Genomic DNA, 20,822 nt, shown 5'->3' on the forward strand with positions numbered 1-20,822 from the left:
TAACCTCCTCTTGAAGACCCCCAGGGTAGGGGAGAGCACCACCTCCCTTGGGAGCCCGTTCCAGACCTTGGCCACTCGAACTGTGAAGAAGTTCTTCCTAATGTCCAATTTAAATCTGCTCTCTGCTAGCTTGTGGCCATTGTTTCTTGTAACCCCCGGGGGCGCCTTGGTGAATAAATACTCACCAATTCCCTTATGTGCCCCCATGATGAACTTATAGGCAGCCACAAGGTCGCCTCTCAACCTTCTCTTGCGGAGGCTGAAAAGGTCCAGTTTCTCTAGTCTCTCCTCGTAGGGCTTGGTCTGCAGGCCCTTGACCTTACGAGTTGCCCTTCTCTGGACCCTCTCCAGGTTATCCGCATCCTTCTTGAAGTGTGGCACCCAGAATTGCACACAGTACTCCAACTGCGGTCTGACCAGCGCCCTATAGAGGGGAAGTATCACCTCTTTGGATCTATTCGTCATGCATCTGCTGATGCACGATAAAGTGCCATTGGTTTTTCTGATGGCTTCGTCACACTGCCGGCTCATGTTCATCTTGGAGTCCACTAGCACTCCAAGATCCCTTTCCACCTCTGTGCCACCCAGCAGGTCATTTCCTAGGCTGTAGGTGTGCTGGACATTTTTCCTCCCTAGGTGCAGCACTTTGCATTTCTCCTTGTTGAACTGCATTCTGTTGTTTTCTGCCCACTTGTCCAACCTATCCAGGTCTGCCTGCAGCTGTTCCCTGCCCTCCGGTGTGTCCACTTCTCCCCATAGCTTTGTGTCACCTGCAAACTTGGACAGAGTACATTTGACTCCCTCGTCCAAGTCACTGATGAAGACATTAAAGAGTATCGGTCCAAGGACCGAGCCCTGCGGGACCCCACTGCCCTCACCCTTCCAGGTCGAGACTGACCCATCCACCACGACTCTTTGGGTGTGACCCTCTAGCCAATTCGCCACCCACTGGACTGTGTAGTGATCCACATCACAGCCTCTTAACTTGTTCACCAGTATGGGATGGGATACCGTATCGAAGGCCTTCCTGAAGTCTAAGTATACGACATCCACCCCTCCTCCTGTGTCCAGGCGTTTCGTAACCTGGTCATAGAAAGAGACTAGATTGGTCAGGCACGATCTGCCCGCCACAAACCCGTGCTGGTTTCCCCTCAGCATAATTTGCCCTGCCGGGATCTCACAAATGTGAGCCTTGATAATTTTTTCAAAGACTTTGCCAAGGATGGAGGTGAGACTGACTGGCCTATAGTTGCCCGGCAACTATAGATCCCTATCATCTCTGCTATCAAAAAAGTCCCTGTTATATAACTACTTTTCAGAGTAAATGAAATGTGGTTCCCATTGCACTGTGCCACAGTGGCTTGTTTATTACTCTATTTTGAAATTTAAATGAATAAGTGACAAAAATAATATGAATGGTAATGATGAAATGATGATAATTGAAAATCGTTGAAATAATGAAAATCTAGGGATTTTTCCAGTTAAAGAAACATATTGATGTTTTTAGTATAGTTATCCAAAATTTAAGAAAGATGTACATAACACTGCGGAAACATTAGCACAGTGTAAAAGTACCAGATGCTAATTGTGCTTCAGCCAATGAACAAAAAGAAGAGTGGTTAAAAATGTGCATTTCTGGATAAATGTAATTAAGAGGTGTTAGGTTTTTTAATTGATTGGTTTGTTTTGCAATGAGTAAGTATAGCATAATGTCAAAGAGCGTGTGCACATCTGTGATATATTTTGATTTACAGAAACACATGTTTTGTACTAGAGTGGTTTCTACTACAAATTCAGTATCTGCAAGCAGCTAACACATCCATGATACCTCAGTTTCTCTGTCTCTCAAGAATAGGGAGTAATTGTGGAATCCCACTGATGCGTTGTGATTTACTCCTTTGTTGAAAATACTAAAAGTCTGATCCTATTGCTAAATTACTTGCATTATATCAAAAGTGGTATACATAACTTAAATTGAAATTTTTCCTTATATTTTTGGGCTTGATGCAAAATGTTCAGTAAACATTATTTCTAGTGCTTTTTTCCTGCTTTTACTGACTTTAGTTATGCACATTTTCTTTAGAAATTCGAGCTCAACTGATAGACCAGCAAAAATGTCTGGAGCAGCAAACTGAAATGAGGGTACAGCTTCTTCAGGACTTGCAGGATTTCTTCCGCAAAAAAGCAGAAATAGAGACGGAGTATTCCCGAAATCTAGAAAAATTAGCAGAAAGATTCATGGCCAAAACAAGAAGCACAAAGGACCATCAGCAGTACAAGTAAGAGGGGTTATGACACTCAAGCTTGTCTAGCTTTCCAGTATGAAAAGTGATTTTTTTTTTCTTTTTCTTTTGTGTGTTTTTTTTCTTTAATTTTTCCAAATGTCCAAATGCTGTGTAATCAGGCCACTTTCCTACACTTTGGTTTGTTGACTGCTAGTACCCTAAATGGGTTATTATTCATATGCTACTATGACAGATTGAAGCAGTCTCTTAAAATTTAGGATGCATAAATATTATCCTGAAAATATAAGTGTGTGTAAAAACAAAATGTAATAGCTGGAAGACAGCTATGCATTTTTGCAAGATGGGCACTGATTCCTTGCAGTGGAATTCCCAGAATTAGAAAGTCTTCATAACAAAAATTGGTCAGCTTTACAGGAGGTGCCAGGAAGAGTGAAAAAGAAAAATGAGGGAACTATTAACATTCTGTGTATTGGTGCATATATACTCGTGCTTTCTCTTGATTGCTGCTGCAGTTAGAAACAAGGAAGTGTAAACCAGTAATACAGTGAGCTGTAAAATAGTCAAGGGAATAGTCATTTGCAAGTCAAGGGAAATTATTCTTCCCCTCTTTGAGTACTGGTGAGACCTCAGTTGGAGTACTCTGTCCAACAAGAAATTGTTTTTTAGATATATAGGGAGTAAAAGGAAGGCCCAGGGAGGAATAAGACCCCTGCTAAATGGGCAGAAACAATTGGTGATGGACAGGGGGAACAAGGCTGAACTCCTCAACGAGTTCTTTGCCTCGGTGTTCCTAAGTGAGGGGCAGGACAAGTCTCTCACTGGGATTGTAGAGAGGCAGCAGCAAGGCGCCAGACTTCCATGCGTAGACCCTGAGATGGTGCAGAGTCACTTGGAAGAACTGGATGCCTTTAAGTCGGCAGGCTCGGATGAGCTCCATCCAAGGGTGCTGAAGGCACTCGCTGATGTCATTGTAGAGCCACTGGCGGGAATATTTGAATGCTCGTGGCGCACGGGCCAAGTCCCGGAGGACTGGAAAAGGGCCAATGTGGTCCCCATTTTCAAGAAGGGGAGGAAGGAGGACCCGGGCAACAATAGGCCAGTCAGTCTCACCTCCATCCTTGACAAAGTCTTTGAAAAAATTATCAAGGCTCACATATGTGAGAGCCCGGGAGGACAAATTATGCTGAGGGGAAACCAGCATGGGTTCATGGCAGGCAGATCGTGCCTGACCATTCTAGTCTCTTTTTATGACCAGGTTACGAAACACATGGACACAGGAGGAGGGGTGGATGTCATATACTTAGACTTCAGGAAGGCCTTCGATACGGTATCCCACCCCATACTGGTGAACAAGTTAAGAGGCTGTGACTTGGATGACTACACAGTCCGGTGGGTGGCGAATTGGCTGGAGGGTCGCACCCAGAGAGTTGTGGTGGATGGGTCGGCTTCGACCTGGAAGGGTGTGGGCAGTGGGGTCCCGCAGGGCTTGGTCCTTGGACCGATACTCTTTAATGTCTTCATCAGCGACTTGGACGAGGAAGTGAAATGTACTCTGTCCAAGTTTGCAGATGACACAAAGCTATGGGGAGAAGTGGACACGCCAGAGGGCAGAGAACAGCTGCAAGCAGACCTGGACAGGTTAGATAAGTGGGCAGAAAACAACAGAATGCAGTTCAACAAGGAGAAATGCAAAGTGCTGCACCTAGGGAGGAAAAACGTCCAGCACACCTACAGCCCAGGGAATGACCTGCTGGGTGGCATGGAAGTGGAAAGGGATCTTGGAGTCCTAGTGGACTCTAAGATGAATATGAGTTGGCAGTGTGACAAAGCCATCAGAAAAGCCAATGGCACTTTATCGTGCATCAGCAGATGCATGACGAATGGGTCCAAGGAGGTGATACTTCCCCTCTATCAGGCGCTGGTCAGACCGCAGTTGGAGTACTGCGTGCAATTCTGGGCGCCGCAATTCAAGAGGGATGCGGATAACCTGGAGAGGGTCCAGAGAAGGGCCACTCGTATGGTTAAGGGCCTGCAGACCAAGCCCTATGACGAGAGACTAGAGAAACTGGACATTTTCAGCCTCCACAAGAGAAGGTTGAGAGGTGACCTTGTGGCTGCCTATAAATTCATCACGGGGGCACATAAGGGAATTGGTGAGTATTTATTCACCAAGGCGCCCCCGGGGGTTACAAGAAATAATGGCCACAAGCTAGCAGAGAGCAGATTTAGACTGGACATTAGGAGGAACTTCTTCACATTTCGAGTGGCCAAGGTCTGGAACGGGCTCCCAAGGGAGGTAGTGCTCTCCCCTACCCTGGGGGTCTTCAAGAGAAGGTTAGATAACCATCTAGCTGGGGTCATCTAGACCCAGCACTCTTTCCTGCCTATGTAGGGGGTCGGACTTGATGATCTATTGAGGTCCCTTCCGACCCTAACATCTATGAATCTATATGGGCACCACACTTAAAGAAAGATGTGGACAAATTTGAAAGAATCAGGAGAGCTACAAAAATAATCTAGATGTCTGGGAATCATGACTTACGAGGGAAAGCTGAAAGAACTGGGATTATTTAGTTTGAAGAAGATAAGACTGAGGGGAGATTTGATACTGGTCTTCAAATATCTGAAGGATGGTTATAAAGGAGATGGAGATACACTATTCTCTGTGGCTACAGGAAACAGAACAGTGAACAGTGGTTATAAACTGCAGCAAGACAAATTTAGGTTGGATATTAGGAAGAACTTTCTCACTTAGAAGGTGGTTAAACATTGAAACATACTACCCTGAGATGTCATGGAATCTCCATCCTTGAAAGTTTTTCGGAGGAGGTTAGAAAAACACTTTACTGAGATGGTTTAGTCAGGGATGATTCTGCCTTGAGCAGTGAGTGAACGAGATGATCTCCTGAGATCCATTCCAGCCCTACTTTTCAATGATTCTATTTTGTACTTCGTTGAGGTAAAACATCTGAAATGTGTAGCTTTTGTGCACTACAGAGCTGGTCAGTTAATAATTGTTGATTAATTTATTCACTGAAAAATCTGCAGAGTATTTTAAAATAATTTTCAAGACTTTTTTATGCCTAACTCAGGATCCTTGGAATTGTTAATATTTGTCACTTAACATCTTTAAATTAAGATTGATATCTTCTAAAAGAGATATGCTCGAGCTCAACACATCTGAGCTTGTGAAAAAATTGCTGAGTAAGATTGTATGGACTGTAGAAGGTCAGACTAGATGATCATAATGGTCCATTCTGGCTAGCAGCATTGTTAGCCAACTCTGTTTTCTGTGTTTGTGAGTTTAACTAATTGAAGTTGAACTTGCTTTGGAATTAGTTTTGCTAGTTTGAGACAGCAAGGAATATATTATTGTGTGAGTTTGTAATTTAAGTGCAGTGTCTACTAATACTGAGCTACAATAGTATGCATCATCTTGCCTTACGTGCTCCTAGAATATTCTTGCTACTAGTAGAGTTCTTAACATGGGGATTTGTTGTGATTCACTGAGAGATGCTGTGACACTATAAAGTAGTGTTATAGCAGTAGAAATAAGGGTACAGAAGCTAATACTAGAAGTTTAAACACCCTCAATAACATTTTTTAGGTTCTTGCATTTTCTATTTTATGACATACAAAGGTATAAATAAATATTGAATATGAAGTGGTGGACTAGTCCATCTGAGTTCTAGTGTTCATGTTTTAAAATTAATTGGAGAGTGTACAGAAAATATAGAATAATTAGAGTGCAGAAAAGAGCCCAGAAATTATTTTGGGAACATCAGAAAGTACCATAACCAGACAAAGAATGTCTTACATTCAATAGATTGTCTAAATTTATCCTAACTATTTAGTTGGTCCACCCTAAAAAAACTCCCTACTTCTCGCATACTTTCTGGACTATCATGGTGACAACATTTTTTTTACACTTAGAGTGAGAAACAACTCAACCAGTTCATTTATTTAAATAAAAAAAGGATGAGAGGGGACTTGATGTACAGTGTTTAGGGAGAAAATCCTTGCTGCTAAGGAGTTTGAGCAGCAATGGTTAGATGCTTAAGGCATGTGAGTTCAAATGGGAATTTTTTTCAGCTCTAACGAGTTGACTGACCAAGGGAACAAACTGTCAAGGGAAGCAGTAACTTTCCAAATCTTGATGCTTTCAGATCAAGACTGGATGTATTTCTGGAAGATTCCTTTTAGGTGACCAAAAGTTATGCTTAATCAAACATAAATACAAGGAGAAGTGGATACAACTAAGTGACCTCTTTTATACCAGAGGTTAGACTAGATGATTTATTAGTTCTTTCTGGCCTTAAAATCTTTGCAGATATATTCCATGAAGTTTTGATGTGTTGCTGGAGCACAGAAAGTGAATTTATAGGAAATAACTTCCAGCCTTGAGCAACAGCAAATACTGAAGCAGTCAAATTTACCATGGAAAGTACTAGTTTATAATTTTGAGGTACTGATTTTTGGATCAGATGTTAATGCAAAAACAAACCCTGCAGTTTATGAATATAAATTAGAAATATGTCTTACTTAAATAAAGAATGGCTGAACTAATTCAAGTAATTTACTTTATTTTTTAATAAAATATATGATAAACTACATGGGATTTCAGTGCACTGCAATACTGAATACTCAAAATGAGTCTAGTGCAGGGTGCTCAACTGCTGTCCCACAGGCCGGATCCAGCCCATAGAGCCATGCCATCTGGCCCAGCGGGGTATCCATGGGTCTGAAACTTTGGCAGTAGGGGAGTGGTGGCAGCAACTGACACTCCCCTGTTGCCATATTTCTAGATCCATAGGGAGTCCCATGAGCCTGATAGAGCACTAAATTGGTATGTGAAGGTGTCCCAGACCTGATCTGGGCACACAGGGCCTGCTAGAGGCAGGGCTTGATCCAGCAGCATGGGCCTGAGAGAGGTAGCATGGGGTGCTATTCTGGCCTGCAGACCGGCCCTAGACCACTCATTTGGCCCATGGCACCAAAAGGTTGAGCACCACTGATCTAGTGGAAAGGGTCTTTAAAGGAAATACATGAAACAGTATTATTCTGACAGTGGCGCTATAACCGTATGCGTGGAAATTGGCAATATCTAATGCTATAGGAATATAAGCAATGAACTTAAATGTATTAATGCACATCACAGAATTAGAAGAACTGGTCTCTTGGGGCGCATGTACAGAAATGGGGGGTGGGAGAGGTTTATTATTTAAATAAGTTTGCTATGTTGCAAACTAAACCACATCCTCATGTAGTTTAGTTTGCAACTAAATTCCTCCCACCACGGGATTGGTGGGCTGAAGGCCGAAGTGGTGAAGGGCCCGATCCTTTTTTTTGTAGATTGTGCCCACATCTCCGTTGCTGGGGCACAAGCTGCCGGTGGGCTGAGCAGCCCCTGAGCTGGAGAGGGCCCCAGTCCTTCTTTCCACGGTGCCCCCTGAGGCCGCCAAGGCGGGCTGGTAGCGGGTGGGTGCTGCCCCAGCTTCCCTTGGCCTTAGGGAACATTTTGATCAAGCTGGGTGCTGCCTGCGAGCTGGGGCAGCACCCACCCGCTAGCTGCCTGCTTGGATGGCCCCGGGGGGTGCCACTGCTGTGGCAGCTCAGGGTCCACTGGCAGTTCACCCCTCAGCTGCGGGAGATGCAGGCTGGCTCCACAGGGGAAAGGGGAAAAAAAAAAAAGCATCAGGTCCCTCATCGTTTCTTTTTTTTCTCTCAGTGGAGCTTGCCCACACGAGCTGCTACCAGGCCATGCAGCCCTTGAGCTGCAGGGGTGCCTGGTCCTTTCCTCCACCACGGCGGGGTGCTAGCGTGGATGCTGCCTCAGCTCTCGGTGCTAGCTGTGTGGATACTGCCTCAGCTCTCGGTGCTAGCTGCGTGGATGCTGCCTCAGCTCTCAGGCAGCGTGCACCGGATCCAACTCTTCCCCGAGCCTGTGCGCTGGAAGCCTGCCGGGTGCTGTTCCTTGCATGAGCTCAGGGAAGAATTGGATCCAGCAGGTGCTGCCTGTGAGCTGGGGCAGCACCCATGCAGCTAGCAACCTGCCTGGGCGGTTCTGTGAGGGGGCACCACCACAGCGGAGGGAAGGACCATGCCCTCCTGCAGCTCAGGGGCTGCACCGCCCAGCAGCAACTCATGTGGGCAGGCTCTACTGAGAGAAAGTAAAGCAAGCAGTGAGGAGCCAGTTCCTTTCTCCCCCCCCCCACCCCCAATGGAGTCTGCCTACGTATCCTGCAGCCAGGGGGGTGAACTGCCAGCGGATCCTGAGCTGCGGGGTGGCCCAGGCCTTCTCTCCACAATAGCAGCACCTCTGGGGTGGCACCTACCCACTAGCAGTCCACCTAGGAGGCCTGGGGGGGGGGGGGAGGGTGCCGCCACTGTGGAGGAAGGACTGGGCCCCCCACAGCTTGGTCTGCTGGCAGCTTACCCCCCGGCCACAGGAGACAAGGGCAGGTTCTGCAAAGAAAAAAAAAAAAGGATTGGGCCCCTCACCGTAACAGTAACGGAAGCCCCTAAATTGAAATTGTGGGGTTTTAATCATCGCTATTAAAAACCCACGATTTCCATTTAGGGGACTAAACCCCCATCACATGTACAAGCGGAACTGCTATGGATTTTTTAAAACTATATAGTAGTTAAATCCATGAGAATAAAGCTGCATTTTGATAGTTATCCCTACAGTTATTTATTTGTGAAGTATTTAGACCTTCTTTACTGGCCCAATATTTTGTTTCTAAAAGAAATAATTGATGTGACTCTTTTAGTACTGGACTATGTCTCTAGTGGGTTATGGAATAGAGAAGATCCCACACAACTTACTGATTCGTTTGATGCACTGGCTGGGGGAGTATTTAGTTGATTGCACGATTTCACAATGATTCCACACTTAATTCATACAACACAATTTTATTTTAAAATTCTTTGCTACGCATATAACACTGCTTAGCTTTAAGAAATACCACAAACATTAAGAACACAATAACTACATATATTAGAAACAATGCTCCAAATGCACTTTCTTCTCAAACAATGTTATAAGGATTAGTATTACAAAAACAACTACAATTACAACTCAAAGTTAAATTTGAATCAGTACTATTATTTTCATGATATACTTACAATCCTAGAATTCCGAGAAGCCAAACACCTAGATATATGCTTTCATTCCTCAGTAGTACAATTTAATGGGTTGGCCTCAGTAGTACGGTTCAATGGGCTCACCTCAGCAGTACGGTTCAATGGGCTGGCCTCAATACTGATAAGACTAAGTCCCCTTCCTTCAGTCCGTTTCGGGCGCTCCGTGGCTTCAGCGTGAACTAAGAGATTCATGTTCACGGAGAGGGTGGTTCAGGTGATCAGTCTGATCCGGCCTACACTTGCGATTCTTCCTTCGTTGCTCTGCAAGTGAGGTTACCTCCAAATTGGGACAGTAGGTTACAGGTTTTATTGAGTAAGTTGCTGTCTTGAGCCCCTCCTACCCAAACCTGTCGCTACTCCCAAATTTGGGCTTGGATCTTCCTTAACAGATTTCTGCTGGGTTCAGTTTCTTTTGTTGATCATTTAATTACTTTGGGGAATTTCCACACCACTGCAGTGACCTTTCTTTCCAATCTTTTCAAAGGCTCCTAGGGTTTGATTTCTCGGAGTGTGGGATGTTTGCTTAAGGGTCGTTTTATGTTAACCTTGTTAAAGGCCTCTAAAGATAAAATTCAAGAGTTAAGACTTTGAGCAAAGCCCGGACCTTCTGCACATAGGCCAAAACAATGGCCTAGATAAGAAGATGAATCTTGTCTTCTTCTTGAACTGGCTAATGGGCAACGGTTACAAACATTCACACTATTACATTCAATATGACAGACTATAGTGGGATGCCCATGCCCACTACGGGACAGGGAGGTCCCGGTGAGGATGATCCCCTGCCCTCTATCAATGCTGACCTTGTGAAGGAACACCTTGAGAGGCTGGATACCTTCAAATCAGCGGGCCCTGACAATCTGCACCCCAGGGTACTTAAGGAGCCGGCGAGCATCATAGCCCAGCCCCTGGCATAGATCTTTGAGAACTCCTGGTGCTCTGGTGTAATGCCCGAAGACTGGAAGAAGGCCAATGTGGTGCCTATCTTCAAGAAAGAGAGGAAAATGGATCCGGCAAACTACAGGCCCATCAGCCTGACCTCTATCCCAGGGAAGGTCTTAGAAAAGTTTATTAAAGAGGCCATCCTTAATGGACTGGCCAACGCCAACATCCTGAGGGATAGCCAGCATGGGTTTGTTGTGGGTAGGTCTTCATTGATCAATCTCATTTCCTTTTATGACCAGGTGACATATCACCTGGACAAGGGAGAAGAGATTGATGTCATATATCTTGACTTCAAAAAAGCCTTCGATCTGGTATCCCATGATCACCTCTTGGCATAAGTGGCCAACTGTGGCCTTGGGTCCACCACGATCCGCTGGCTGGGAAATTGGCTCTGTGGTTAGACCCAGAGGGTGGTAATTGACAGAAGTCATTCATCATGGGGCCCTGTGACCAGTGAGGTCCCCCAAGGCTCTGTCCTTGGACCCATATTGTTCAACATCTTCATTAATGATGTGGACACTGGAGTCAGAAGCGGACTGGCCAAGTTTGCCGATGACACCGAACTTTGGGGCAAAGCATCCACACCTGAAGACAGGAGGGCAATCCAGGCTGACCTGGACAGGCTCAGCAAATGGGCAGACGAGAACCTGATGGTGTTTAACACTGAAAAATGCAAGGTTCTCCACCTTGGGAGGAAAAACCTGCAGCATCCTTATAGCCTTGGCAGTGCTACACTGGCTATCACTATGGAAGAAAGAGACTTGGGGGTCATCATTGACCACAAAATGAACATGAGCCTTCAATGCAGTGCTGCGGCTAGTAGAGTGACCAAAACGCTGGCTTGCATCATAGATGTTTCTCAAGCAAATCCCCGGACGTCATTCTTCTCCCATTGTACTCAGCCTCGGTGAGGCCACAGCTGGAGTACTGCATCCAGTTTTGGGTGCCACAAATAAGTTTATCAGGGGTGACCACCAGTATTTGGGGGAACGTTTGTTCACCAGAGGGCCCCAAGGGATGACGGGGTCAAACAGTTATAAACTACTGCAAGACCATTTCAGGCTGGATATAAGGAAGAATTTCTTTACTGTCTGAGCCCCCAAGGCCTGCCATTGGAGGTGGTTCAAGCACCTACATTGAACACCTTCAAGAGAAATTTGGATGCTTATCTTGCTGGGATCCTATAACCCCAACTGACTTCCTGCCTCTTGGGTAGGGGGCTGGACTCGACGATCTCCTTCTGAGGTCCTTTCCAGCTCTAATATATATGAAATCTATGAAATATAGATTCGGAATTTTATGTCTAGTCCATTTTTAGCAACTGCAGGCTCTGTGACATGTTTTTGATATTCCCAGATAGATTGTAATGTTCTGAATTCTTATGCTTTTTTCTAGTTATGCCTCATGTTTTGTAAAACACATCTGAAAGTACTATCTAAACCTTGCCTATTGATTTCAGTGGGTCTACTTCCATGTATGAAGGGGAACAAGACTTGGCTTGAATTTATATTTACAGACATGTCACACATACTTTGCAAAGTTGAACACTTATTTTTTCAACTTTAAATGTAAGTTTGTTGGGTTTGTGTTTTTGCATAACTGGTATTGCTGTACGTGGTATGGGGGTACTTGTGATATGTTAATTATGTAATATATCTGTATGTTTTAGGAAAGACCAGAATCTCTTATCCCCCGTGAATTGTTGGTACTTACTACTGAATCAAGTGAGAAGAGAAAGCAAAGACCATGCGACGTTGAGTGATATTTATCTGAACAATGTTATCATGCGCTTCATGCAGATAAGTGAAGATTCCACCAGGATGTTCAAAAAGGTAATACATATCACATTGGATTTCAGTTAGCACTGGAAGGGAACGGTCTAACAGGTGCAGTTTTAAAGCAAGGATCAACAGTGTAAAAAGGAGTGCACTTGAACACATTAATATGTTCTTCAAAGCATTTTTCCACAGCAAAAATTATTGTGTAAAAGTAGTATGGAAAGTGCTATCTGTGATGATGACCTTGATAATGGAACAGTTTTATATCCAGCAAGCAAAGAAGATGTTCCCTTCTTTGCTCAAAGGTGTGTTTGTGTAATCAAAGGAAGGAAAAAATAGTTGGCAACTTTAACCTAGATGTGTTATAGTGTTATTGAGCTATTTGTAGAAATGTTATTTGGCTTTGACATGAGAGAGATTCTGATTCAGGTAGTGAGGATCTTGGATTCCATGCATTAAGCTTGTGATCATTTTATCCTGAAGGTGATCTCTGGAGACAAGGAGACAGTTACATGCTCTGCTTCTTTCAGAATATTGTCTTTTCTTCCCTTCTCGTGTTGCTTTTTTTTTTCAGTAGCACAGCTACTGGGGCTTCATTTAAACTTGGCTTTGTACAAGTTGTCCAGAGATTTTGTTTAAAAGATTATTAGTTTCTTCATAAGACAGTGCAACTCCCTTTCTGGCACAAAGGCAGTCTCAGTTTGATGTTTGTTTGTGTGGTGAGTCTGTAGCCATCATCATTATAGCGTTCTAGAATAAAAATAGAATGTAAATACATGATCATCACTCACAGACTGATTCTGTAAGCACGCATGAAATTTATTGCAAAATTGAGTCCCCAAAGAGAAAAGTTTAAAGATACACAATCAGAGATTCAATGATGGCATTTCCTAATGGTTATCAGGATACCTGATTCTGATTACAAAATTGGAATTCATTTGACAGAGAAAGACTTGTCACCTTCTAGAAAGATATGAATAGGTAGTGACAGGTTTCGGGAATTTCTTAGCAAATGATGAAATAGTACAAATGAAAGAGTAAGTGAAATAATATTAACCAAATGCATTGTTATGTAATAAACCTGTGACAAAAATTTAACTAAAATTGATTACTTTCTCACTGCTTTGTAGCTCACTCACAGAATGTCCTCTTGGATGCATAAATCTGCTCTACACAAACTGCTATACTAATTAATAAGAAAGGTATTATAGATGTTTAAAAAGAAAATTAGGAAAGCATTTAGAGTAGAGTCCAGCAAAAAATCTACATGCTGTTTTCTCATTAACTTCAGTAATAATACAAAGTGGTTGGCTTTCAGTACCGGGTCCTTTCTAAGATTCAAAAGTTGATTAATTTAAATACTTATGATTTAAATGTCATTAATCTGAGCTGTTTATGGTCTAAATTCTTGAATCTAACACTGAAACCCAGTCTGCAATAGCTCTGACTATGCTAGCAAAACCTTCCAAGGGAAATCACAAAGCATACAAAAATATAGAGTTTGTATGAACAGCTTATACCACTAGTTTAGCAAATGATACCACTTTTAGGCCATTATTACTGCCTCTATCCTAGGGATTTTGCCAGCATGTAGGTGTAAAAAAAAATAGAATCACATCTCACCAACATAACTATGACTGGCAAATTTTCTAATATGAAGATTTCCTAATGTTGTTTAATAATATTTTCAAAAGCATGTACAAGCAAGTTCTTATGTTAACAGAAAGAAGGGAAGGCTGACACCTTAGAGATCAGCTAGTTCAGAGAGGCGCATAAGCTTTTGTAGGTGACAGCTACTTCATTAGATGTTCTAAGGTGTAGTAGGCACCCACTTTTTTGGCAGTTGGGCCACAAATTAGCCCCTCACCCTCCATGCATGCCACTCAGATCCCCTTCCTCTGCCCAGTCTGCTGCTCTGCTTTCCCTGTTCTGTGCTCCCTGCTTGATCTCTTCCTCTGCTTTCTGATTCCTGTCCTGTGCTCCTTGCTCGATCTCTTGCTTTGCTTTCTGCTTCCAGCCCCAACTGCTGCTGTGCTTCCTGTCCCCTCCCTGATCTGCCATACACACAGGCTACCATGTCACTTCTGGCACTCATGCCACAGGTTGCCTACCCCTGCTGCAAGGTGCTACTCTCCCCTGCCTTTTGCCTGACTTCACACCAACACAGCTAAATACTTCTGTTAAATAATGGGATTGAAAATGTTATTGTTTACATATACTACCTAAAAGTGAAATTAACTATCCATGAATTGAACCCGTTCAAGTAGTTTTGCTGAAAAGTTACAGTTACTGGTCTGCAGCAATTGCCTACATCATTCAAGTTCCACATTACAAAGGTGCACATTAGCTTTTAAATGAGAAATGGTGGGGAGAATGGGTATTTTAAAGCATTTGTTTTAATGTATCGTTTACCATATTTTATGGTGTATAAGTCGAGTTTTGAACCCAAAAAATTATACCCTTAAATTTCCACCTTGACTTATACACCATATCAATACTTCAGCCAGACCCTGCACCAGCGCCCTGCCACATGGGCCTTTTGGATCTCAGGAAGCACACGGCTCGGGGCACGCTGCCACTGTGGAAGGAAGGACTGCCCCCCCCAGCTCAGGCTGCCCAGCCTGGCAGCAGCTCACCCCCCAGCCATGTGAGAGGCAGGCAGGCTCTGCCGATAGCAGAATCGGGCCCTTCACTACTTCTGCCTTCAGCAGGCTCCTGCAGCCCAGAGAATGTCTGGTGCCACCTGGGAAGGGCCTGCCTTGCCCTCTGGGCATGATGGGGGGACACCAGGAGGGTGGCAGGGTGTGCTGGAAGTGGGGATGGTGTGCAAGGTGCTGAAAGCAGGGGCAGCATCCACCCCTGCCCAATACCCCAAACTGCCCATGGGGCGAGGCAATCCCTTCCTGGGTAGTAGCAGGCTCCTGCAGCCCACAGGACGGCTGACAAAGGCAAAAGTGGCAAGGGGCCTGGTCTTGCTTTTGGTAGAGCCTGGCCACCACAACCTGCAGACAGGAGGCAAGCTGCTACTGGGTCAGGCAACCCCTGAGCTGTGGAGGAGGGGGGCTGCTAGGCTCCACTTCCTTTTCCTATCAACAATGCACCTAGCCAGCCTCCTGCCATGCCCTGCCCCCCCAGGCAAGGCAGAGTCAACTTACACACAGGATCTTCGAAAATCCAAACTTTTTGAACGGAAATATGGGGTCGACTTATACAGCATGTTGACTTGTACATTGTAAAATACAGTAGCTACCCCCCCTGGAGTCAGGAATTATTTTTGACTGTTAAATGGTCATTTAACCCTGACCTACTTCTAAAACTATTTTTGCCTTCCCCTTTATATAGAAATCACCAGGAAATTTTATTTTGATTAACTGCTTCCACTGGGTTTTCCTGTGCCTGTCAGGAACAACACCCCTTCTTTATATGTAGCACTCTTTCTGTAGCTGTGTGTAATCCCAATATTAAGTGCAAAGTTTTGGGTTGGTTTTTTTTGCTCAGAATACATAGTTTTTGCAACTTTTTGTAGTCCTAAGCCATCCTTAGTAGTTCAATACTTATCATTTAAATGAAGTATTTGTTTTTAAATAAAAAGTAGAACTTAGGAACAAGGGAAGGATAATACTCAAATGAAGTCAATAATACTAAGCATTGTGTGTGGGATAATAGGGTTTTTTTGGTTTTAGGGATTCTTTGAACAGGTGTTTTTTTTTTTTCTAGCAGTATAAACCACAAGTCTTTTCTGGTTAGGAGACACCTCTTGCTTTTAGTACAAGTAACAACAGCAATTGCACCACATTTCTAAAGGTATCATTTGATAATGAATAAAATCTTGTACTATACTGTAGCTTTTAGTTTACTCTTAAGGAATCTTATTTTCCTGTTAAGATCACAAATACTTTTGCTTGTAAGGGAGCCTAAAAACAAGTGTATAATCCCTTCCCAATTTAAGTAATATAAGCTCTCATTTACTCACTCTATTTATCACAGTTGTACAATTAATTTCATGACTGACAAACATAGAAAAAGAGCTACAAAAAGAAAGCAGGTATAATTAGATTAGATTGGTCTTTGAGCTTTGATCAGACTTGTTCATTTCAAAGCTCTTTCCATCAAGGTGGCAGCTGTTGGCTTGGATCATCTGTCCGGGCAGCAGCTCACATAGGTGTTGACTGGCTGGCAGAGTCCAATTAGCACTACAGGTATACTGGCATCCATTCGTTCTTCAGCAGCAGTGTCAGGCAGTTACAAGTTTTGTATCATTCTTTTAAATCACAGAAAGGTTCAGGAGGTATTACCTTAGTACATTTAATCTTTCCTTTTCAGTGCAGCATAGACATCCAATTTAGGGCCAGAGTTTGAAGAGTATATACTGTGTTGTCTTTGGGCCCAAGAACCTAGCTTTTCTCTATCAAGAGGAAAATTAGGAGAGTCCTAGGAAACAGAAATAAAGAAACCAAACAAGGGAACTAAAAAATGGAAAATTCTGCGTGGAGCTTGGAAACGGTACATGTAGCTTTGAATTGTTCAGTTGTATACACAATTTATGGTGCATTACAGACTTGTTTTGGTACCATGAGATAATAAGCAGTACTATTCACAGTTATATGGAGACTGCCTGTATCTGACCTTGAACAAATGGGCCTTGTAGAAACAGTGGAACTAGTTTTTTCAGCTGAGAATGCAGTGGCCAAGAATTTTTTTCCTTTCTTCTTTAAGCTTGACATAGCTGGCATATGTCTTCATCTTAAGACTCAAAAGTTCAGGTGTTTGTTGTTAGGATTCTTGCTTACCTTGTCTCCAGAAGTGCTGTACAAGAGCATCTAAATTAAGCCTTGTTTATTGAGGCATGCCTTTATTCAATCCTAGTTTTTAGGTGAGCTTCTGATGCTTCTTCCCCATTGGTCAAGGAGTAATAGTTATATAGAGAATTATGTCATGCATATATTATGGGAAGGGCAGTGTCACTCTTCCAAGTACTAACATAATTTTTTCTCAGATCATATTTCTACTTTGAATTATTTCATTTCTAACCTCATATTTTATATGAGAGAAAGAGTTAGCTGTGATAGTCTAAATTCAGGTAGAACCCAGGCTACTGATGCAGTTTATAAACTAACTGAATGAGAGATGCATACTTTTATTAGCTTCTGATGAAGTAAGTGTTTTGCTCATGAAAACCTGTGCATCTCTTAGTCTACAAAGTGCATCTGTATCCTGCCTTCTACCTTCATTTTATGTTTGTCACCTGTATTTAGATGTTCAGGGTTACAAGTGGAGTAATGTAATCTAATATAGGGAGTGCTAGGTAAACTCTAAGGTCCCCTTTGCACATGCAGGTAAAGGCACGATGGGATCTAATGCATAGGGACCCCTGGGGTGCCCCTTCAGCTGGTAGCTTGAGTCAGCTGATGGGGCTTCCAGCCACAGGGCAGTGCATGACATGCTCCCATGGCTGGGAACTCTGGCAACTGACCCAGGCTCCAAGCTAGGGGAGCTTGCTTCTTCCCAGAGCCCCTGTGGTAGGCTGACTGTAGTTGCTGCAATCTCCCAGCTGCAGGTAGCTCCATGCATTCTGCAGCTGGGAGTCTACAGCTGCTGTGATCTCCCAGCCACTGGGGGGCTTTCCACACCCCCACATCAGCAGCTGTCTCCCAGCCATGGTGGTGATCATGGGTCACCCCAGCTGGGAACTCTGATTAGCTGACAGAGCTCCCAGCCACAGGGGCCCCTAGCCACATGTTCAGTTAATGTAGTAATAGGAAGCAGTTATAAAATTATTCCATGTATTTTGTGGAATAACTTTGTAGCTTATTCCTTTTTTTATCACATCATTAATTGAACATGTGGCCAGGTGACCACTTAAGGCATGATTAATTGGTTGATCGTGTCTCAAGTGTCATATGTAAAGGGGGCCTTAATTAAATGGTATGACTGTTTTCTTTTCAAATTATTAACATGGTGGGGGTTAGTTTCTGTCCTAGCAAGAAAAAACAACATTGACCAAGTCACTGTGTGAGAAGATCTTGGAGGACTCCCATTGTTGAAAGACTTAGTAGGAGCAGAAATGTGGCTGGAAATGGGCAGCACAGTGTGGGTGTGACTGGGCTTCTGAGTGTGTTAGCAGGGAACATGACAACAGCTCTTTACTGATATTACAGTTCATTCTTACCACTTATTCACAGGACTTGTCTCTTTGGTATTTGATACCAACCGCAAAATATTATCTATTGTCTAGGTTTGTCTGCCAAGTTCCCAGACATATCGTTTTTGCCACAGTTTTGTCTTCTCAGTCTAAAGAAGGATGGGGATGGGCTTCTTATGTTCCCTTGCTCTAAGTAGCCAGCTACAGAGACAGCACTCTCTGGAACAGCGAGGGAGCTCCCAGCTTCAGTTGTGGATAAAAGAGAAGTGAGGCATTGAGCCAGCCTGAGTGAGCTTCCTGGGCAGGGAAAGAGCAGAGGTAGGCAGGAGCTGGGGGTGATAGAAAGCAGTTAATGAGAAGGAAGCAATAAATGCAAACTGTCAGTAACTAAGCTTAGCACTGTATCCTCCAGACATTCAGTTTTTAACGCAGTTTCGGCCAAATCTACATGAGCTGCCTAGTTTACAATACATCACAAACTATTTCACAACAACATGGAAAGAGCCAACAGTCTATTTGTACCAGGGACCTGAAGATTAGGTACATTATCCATGGTTTTATATTACAACCTAGCTTCAGCTTTTGATAGTAGGGCTAAATACAGGTGCCCTCACAAGGAGCTAAACTAAGAAAGGCTAAAGTCTTTGTTCGTCCTGTTAGATACCTTTAGGATTTTGCAAAATAGTTTTTTTCTATCTGTCCATTGTTGTTGATTTCCCATACTTGTATTTTTGTTGTAAAGTTACTAAGTGTGTACTGTTAACGGCCCCTTACTGAGCTATGATGCCATCTGCTGGGTGTCCTTAAATGTTTTGACCATATTTAGATATGTGACGTTTTATTCTTGAGCACTTGCTGCCTCTCCCAAAGATACAAAGCAGAACAGAGAAATTTTGAACGAGAAAGGAAATGCAGTTTTTCTTCTGTCAAAATACAATGTAATAAGGAATTATAACCTTTCAACATATGTGTTTAAACCAGCTGCTATCACTTTCTATAATGGGTTTAAAAATGCTGTTGATGTATTAGAGGGATTTCTGTAGAATCTATTGCTTTCATTTCATTCCTATTATATTCTACAGGATATGTTCATTGTACATAAGGGTAGTAGGCTAATGGTTACAGATCATGTCCCCTTTAAGTACCTCCATGCTACAACTGCAATAATAATGAAGTAATCTATCCTTCTAAACAGTGTGCTGAAGAATAAATTCTCTCTGCTTTTTCAGTCTGCAAAATAGCAATACTAGTAATAAGCGTAGTAATACTAATACAGAGATGGAGTTTGTTAAAAATAAATATTTACAGTATAACAGTTTAACTGCTCAGTGCAGTATATAATGAAGAATAGGAGATGCATCCATCTGGCATTTATTTACTTTAGTAGACTCTAACTATAATTAGCCTTTATACACTACTTTATACCTTTCAGAGTTCTTTACAAATATCACCTATCAAGCTTCTCCCAAACCCAAAATTTTATGCAATTCGTTCTGTCACTCCCATCCACACATCTCTCAATATACCGTACCCAGCAAATAACTAGGCACCCCCATGCCTACATCAGTTCTGCTCCCCACTACTACATTCTGCTCCTCCTTTAGTACTCATGCACTCGCTTGTCCACACTCATTCTCTCCCTTTCTCTCCCCCTTCCTCATCCTATTGACCAGGTCTGTCTCCAAGTGGGTGATCACCTGCTGATCTGTCATCATCTTGTGATGGGGGGTGCAGAGTAGTGAATCTCTTGATTAATAGACTTGTTGCATTGTCCCCTCTTCTGAAAAAGGTGTGTCTTAACATCTATTGTTAGTCAATATGCAAGTCTAAGCGACAGCAGGGAATTCCATGCTCTCTCTGGTATTTTGGTTCATCTGTATCAGGCCTGTCCACTTCCAGACAGCTGGGAGTCTAATGCCACTCGGGCCACAGACCCAAAGTCTGCACATCATGTAGGTGTCTCCTTTTCCCCACTCCCTCCCACTGTGTGGGACAGCCTGGCTCCTTCCCTTTCCCAGCTGCATGCACCACATGGGCTGTTCCCCTAGTAGAGGCAACTTGCCTCTTCCCTGCCATGCATGCAGCATCTGTCGGCCACCACCTCCCCTCGGCTACATGCACCACCCAGCTGCAGTGCAGGCAGGCTTCCTTCTTTGCCATGTGTTCAGCTTGGACACTTCAGCCTCTCCCAGCTATCATGGTAGGAGCAAATAGGGAGGCAGAATAGCAGCCAGGAAGGAACTCACAGGCCACATGTTAACCCTTTAGGGTCTGTGTGAGGCCTGTGGGCTGCTAGTTGGACAGTCCTGATCTATGTTTTCCTCCTGACTCACAACATCATCTGCTCTCTTTTAGCTGGTTCTTTCACTTCTGCTTGAACTTATCCCCATGTCTTACATGAAGTTCTCTTGGGATGGCCCAATGTAGATATTAGGTTCTAACTCATTTACTCTGATTAGGCCAGACTAGGATATTATATTCCTGAGCCTGGCTCTACATAATTGTCCCATTGCTGGTTCTGTCCTGGGTCATTTAGATGTATTCAATATTGAATATCTTCACAGACAT

General features: G+C 43.4%; 1 protein-coding gene across 3 annotated transcripts in view; it reads left to right on the plus strand.

The window, feature by feature from the left end:
* SRGAP1 (SLIT-ROBO Rho GTPase activating protein 1) overlaps positions 1-20,822 on the plus strand; it is a 246,350-nt gene that overhangs the window by 125,285 nt on the left and 100,243 nt on the right. For all 3 annotated transcript variants that reach the window (XM_019493059.2, XM_019493050.2, XM_014595919.3), the window contains exons 2-3: positions 2,084-2,279; positions 12,004-12,166. In XM_019493059.2, coding sequence (XP_019348604.1) covers positions 2,084-2,279; positions 12,004-12,166 — 359 coding nt within the window. The remainder of the gene's footprint in view (positions 1-2,083; positions 2,280-12,003; positions 12,167-20,822) is intronic.

This window comes from Alligator mississippiensis, chromosome 4 (genome assembly GCF_030867095.1).
Source record: "Alligator mississippiensis isolate rAllMis1 chromosome 4, rAllMis1, whole genome shotgun sequence".
In the NCBI taxonomy this organism is placed as follows: Eukaryota; Metazoa; Chordata; order Crocodylia; family Alligatoridae; genus Alligator; species Alligator mississippiensis.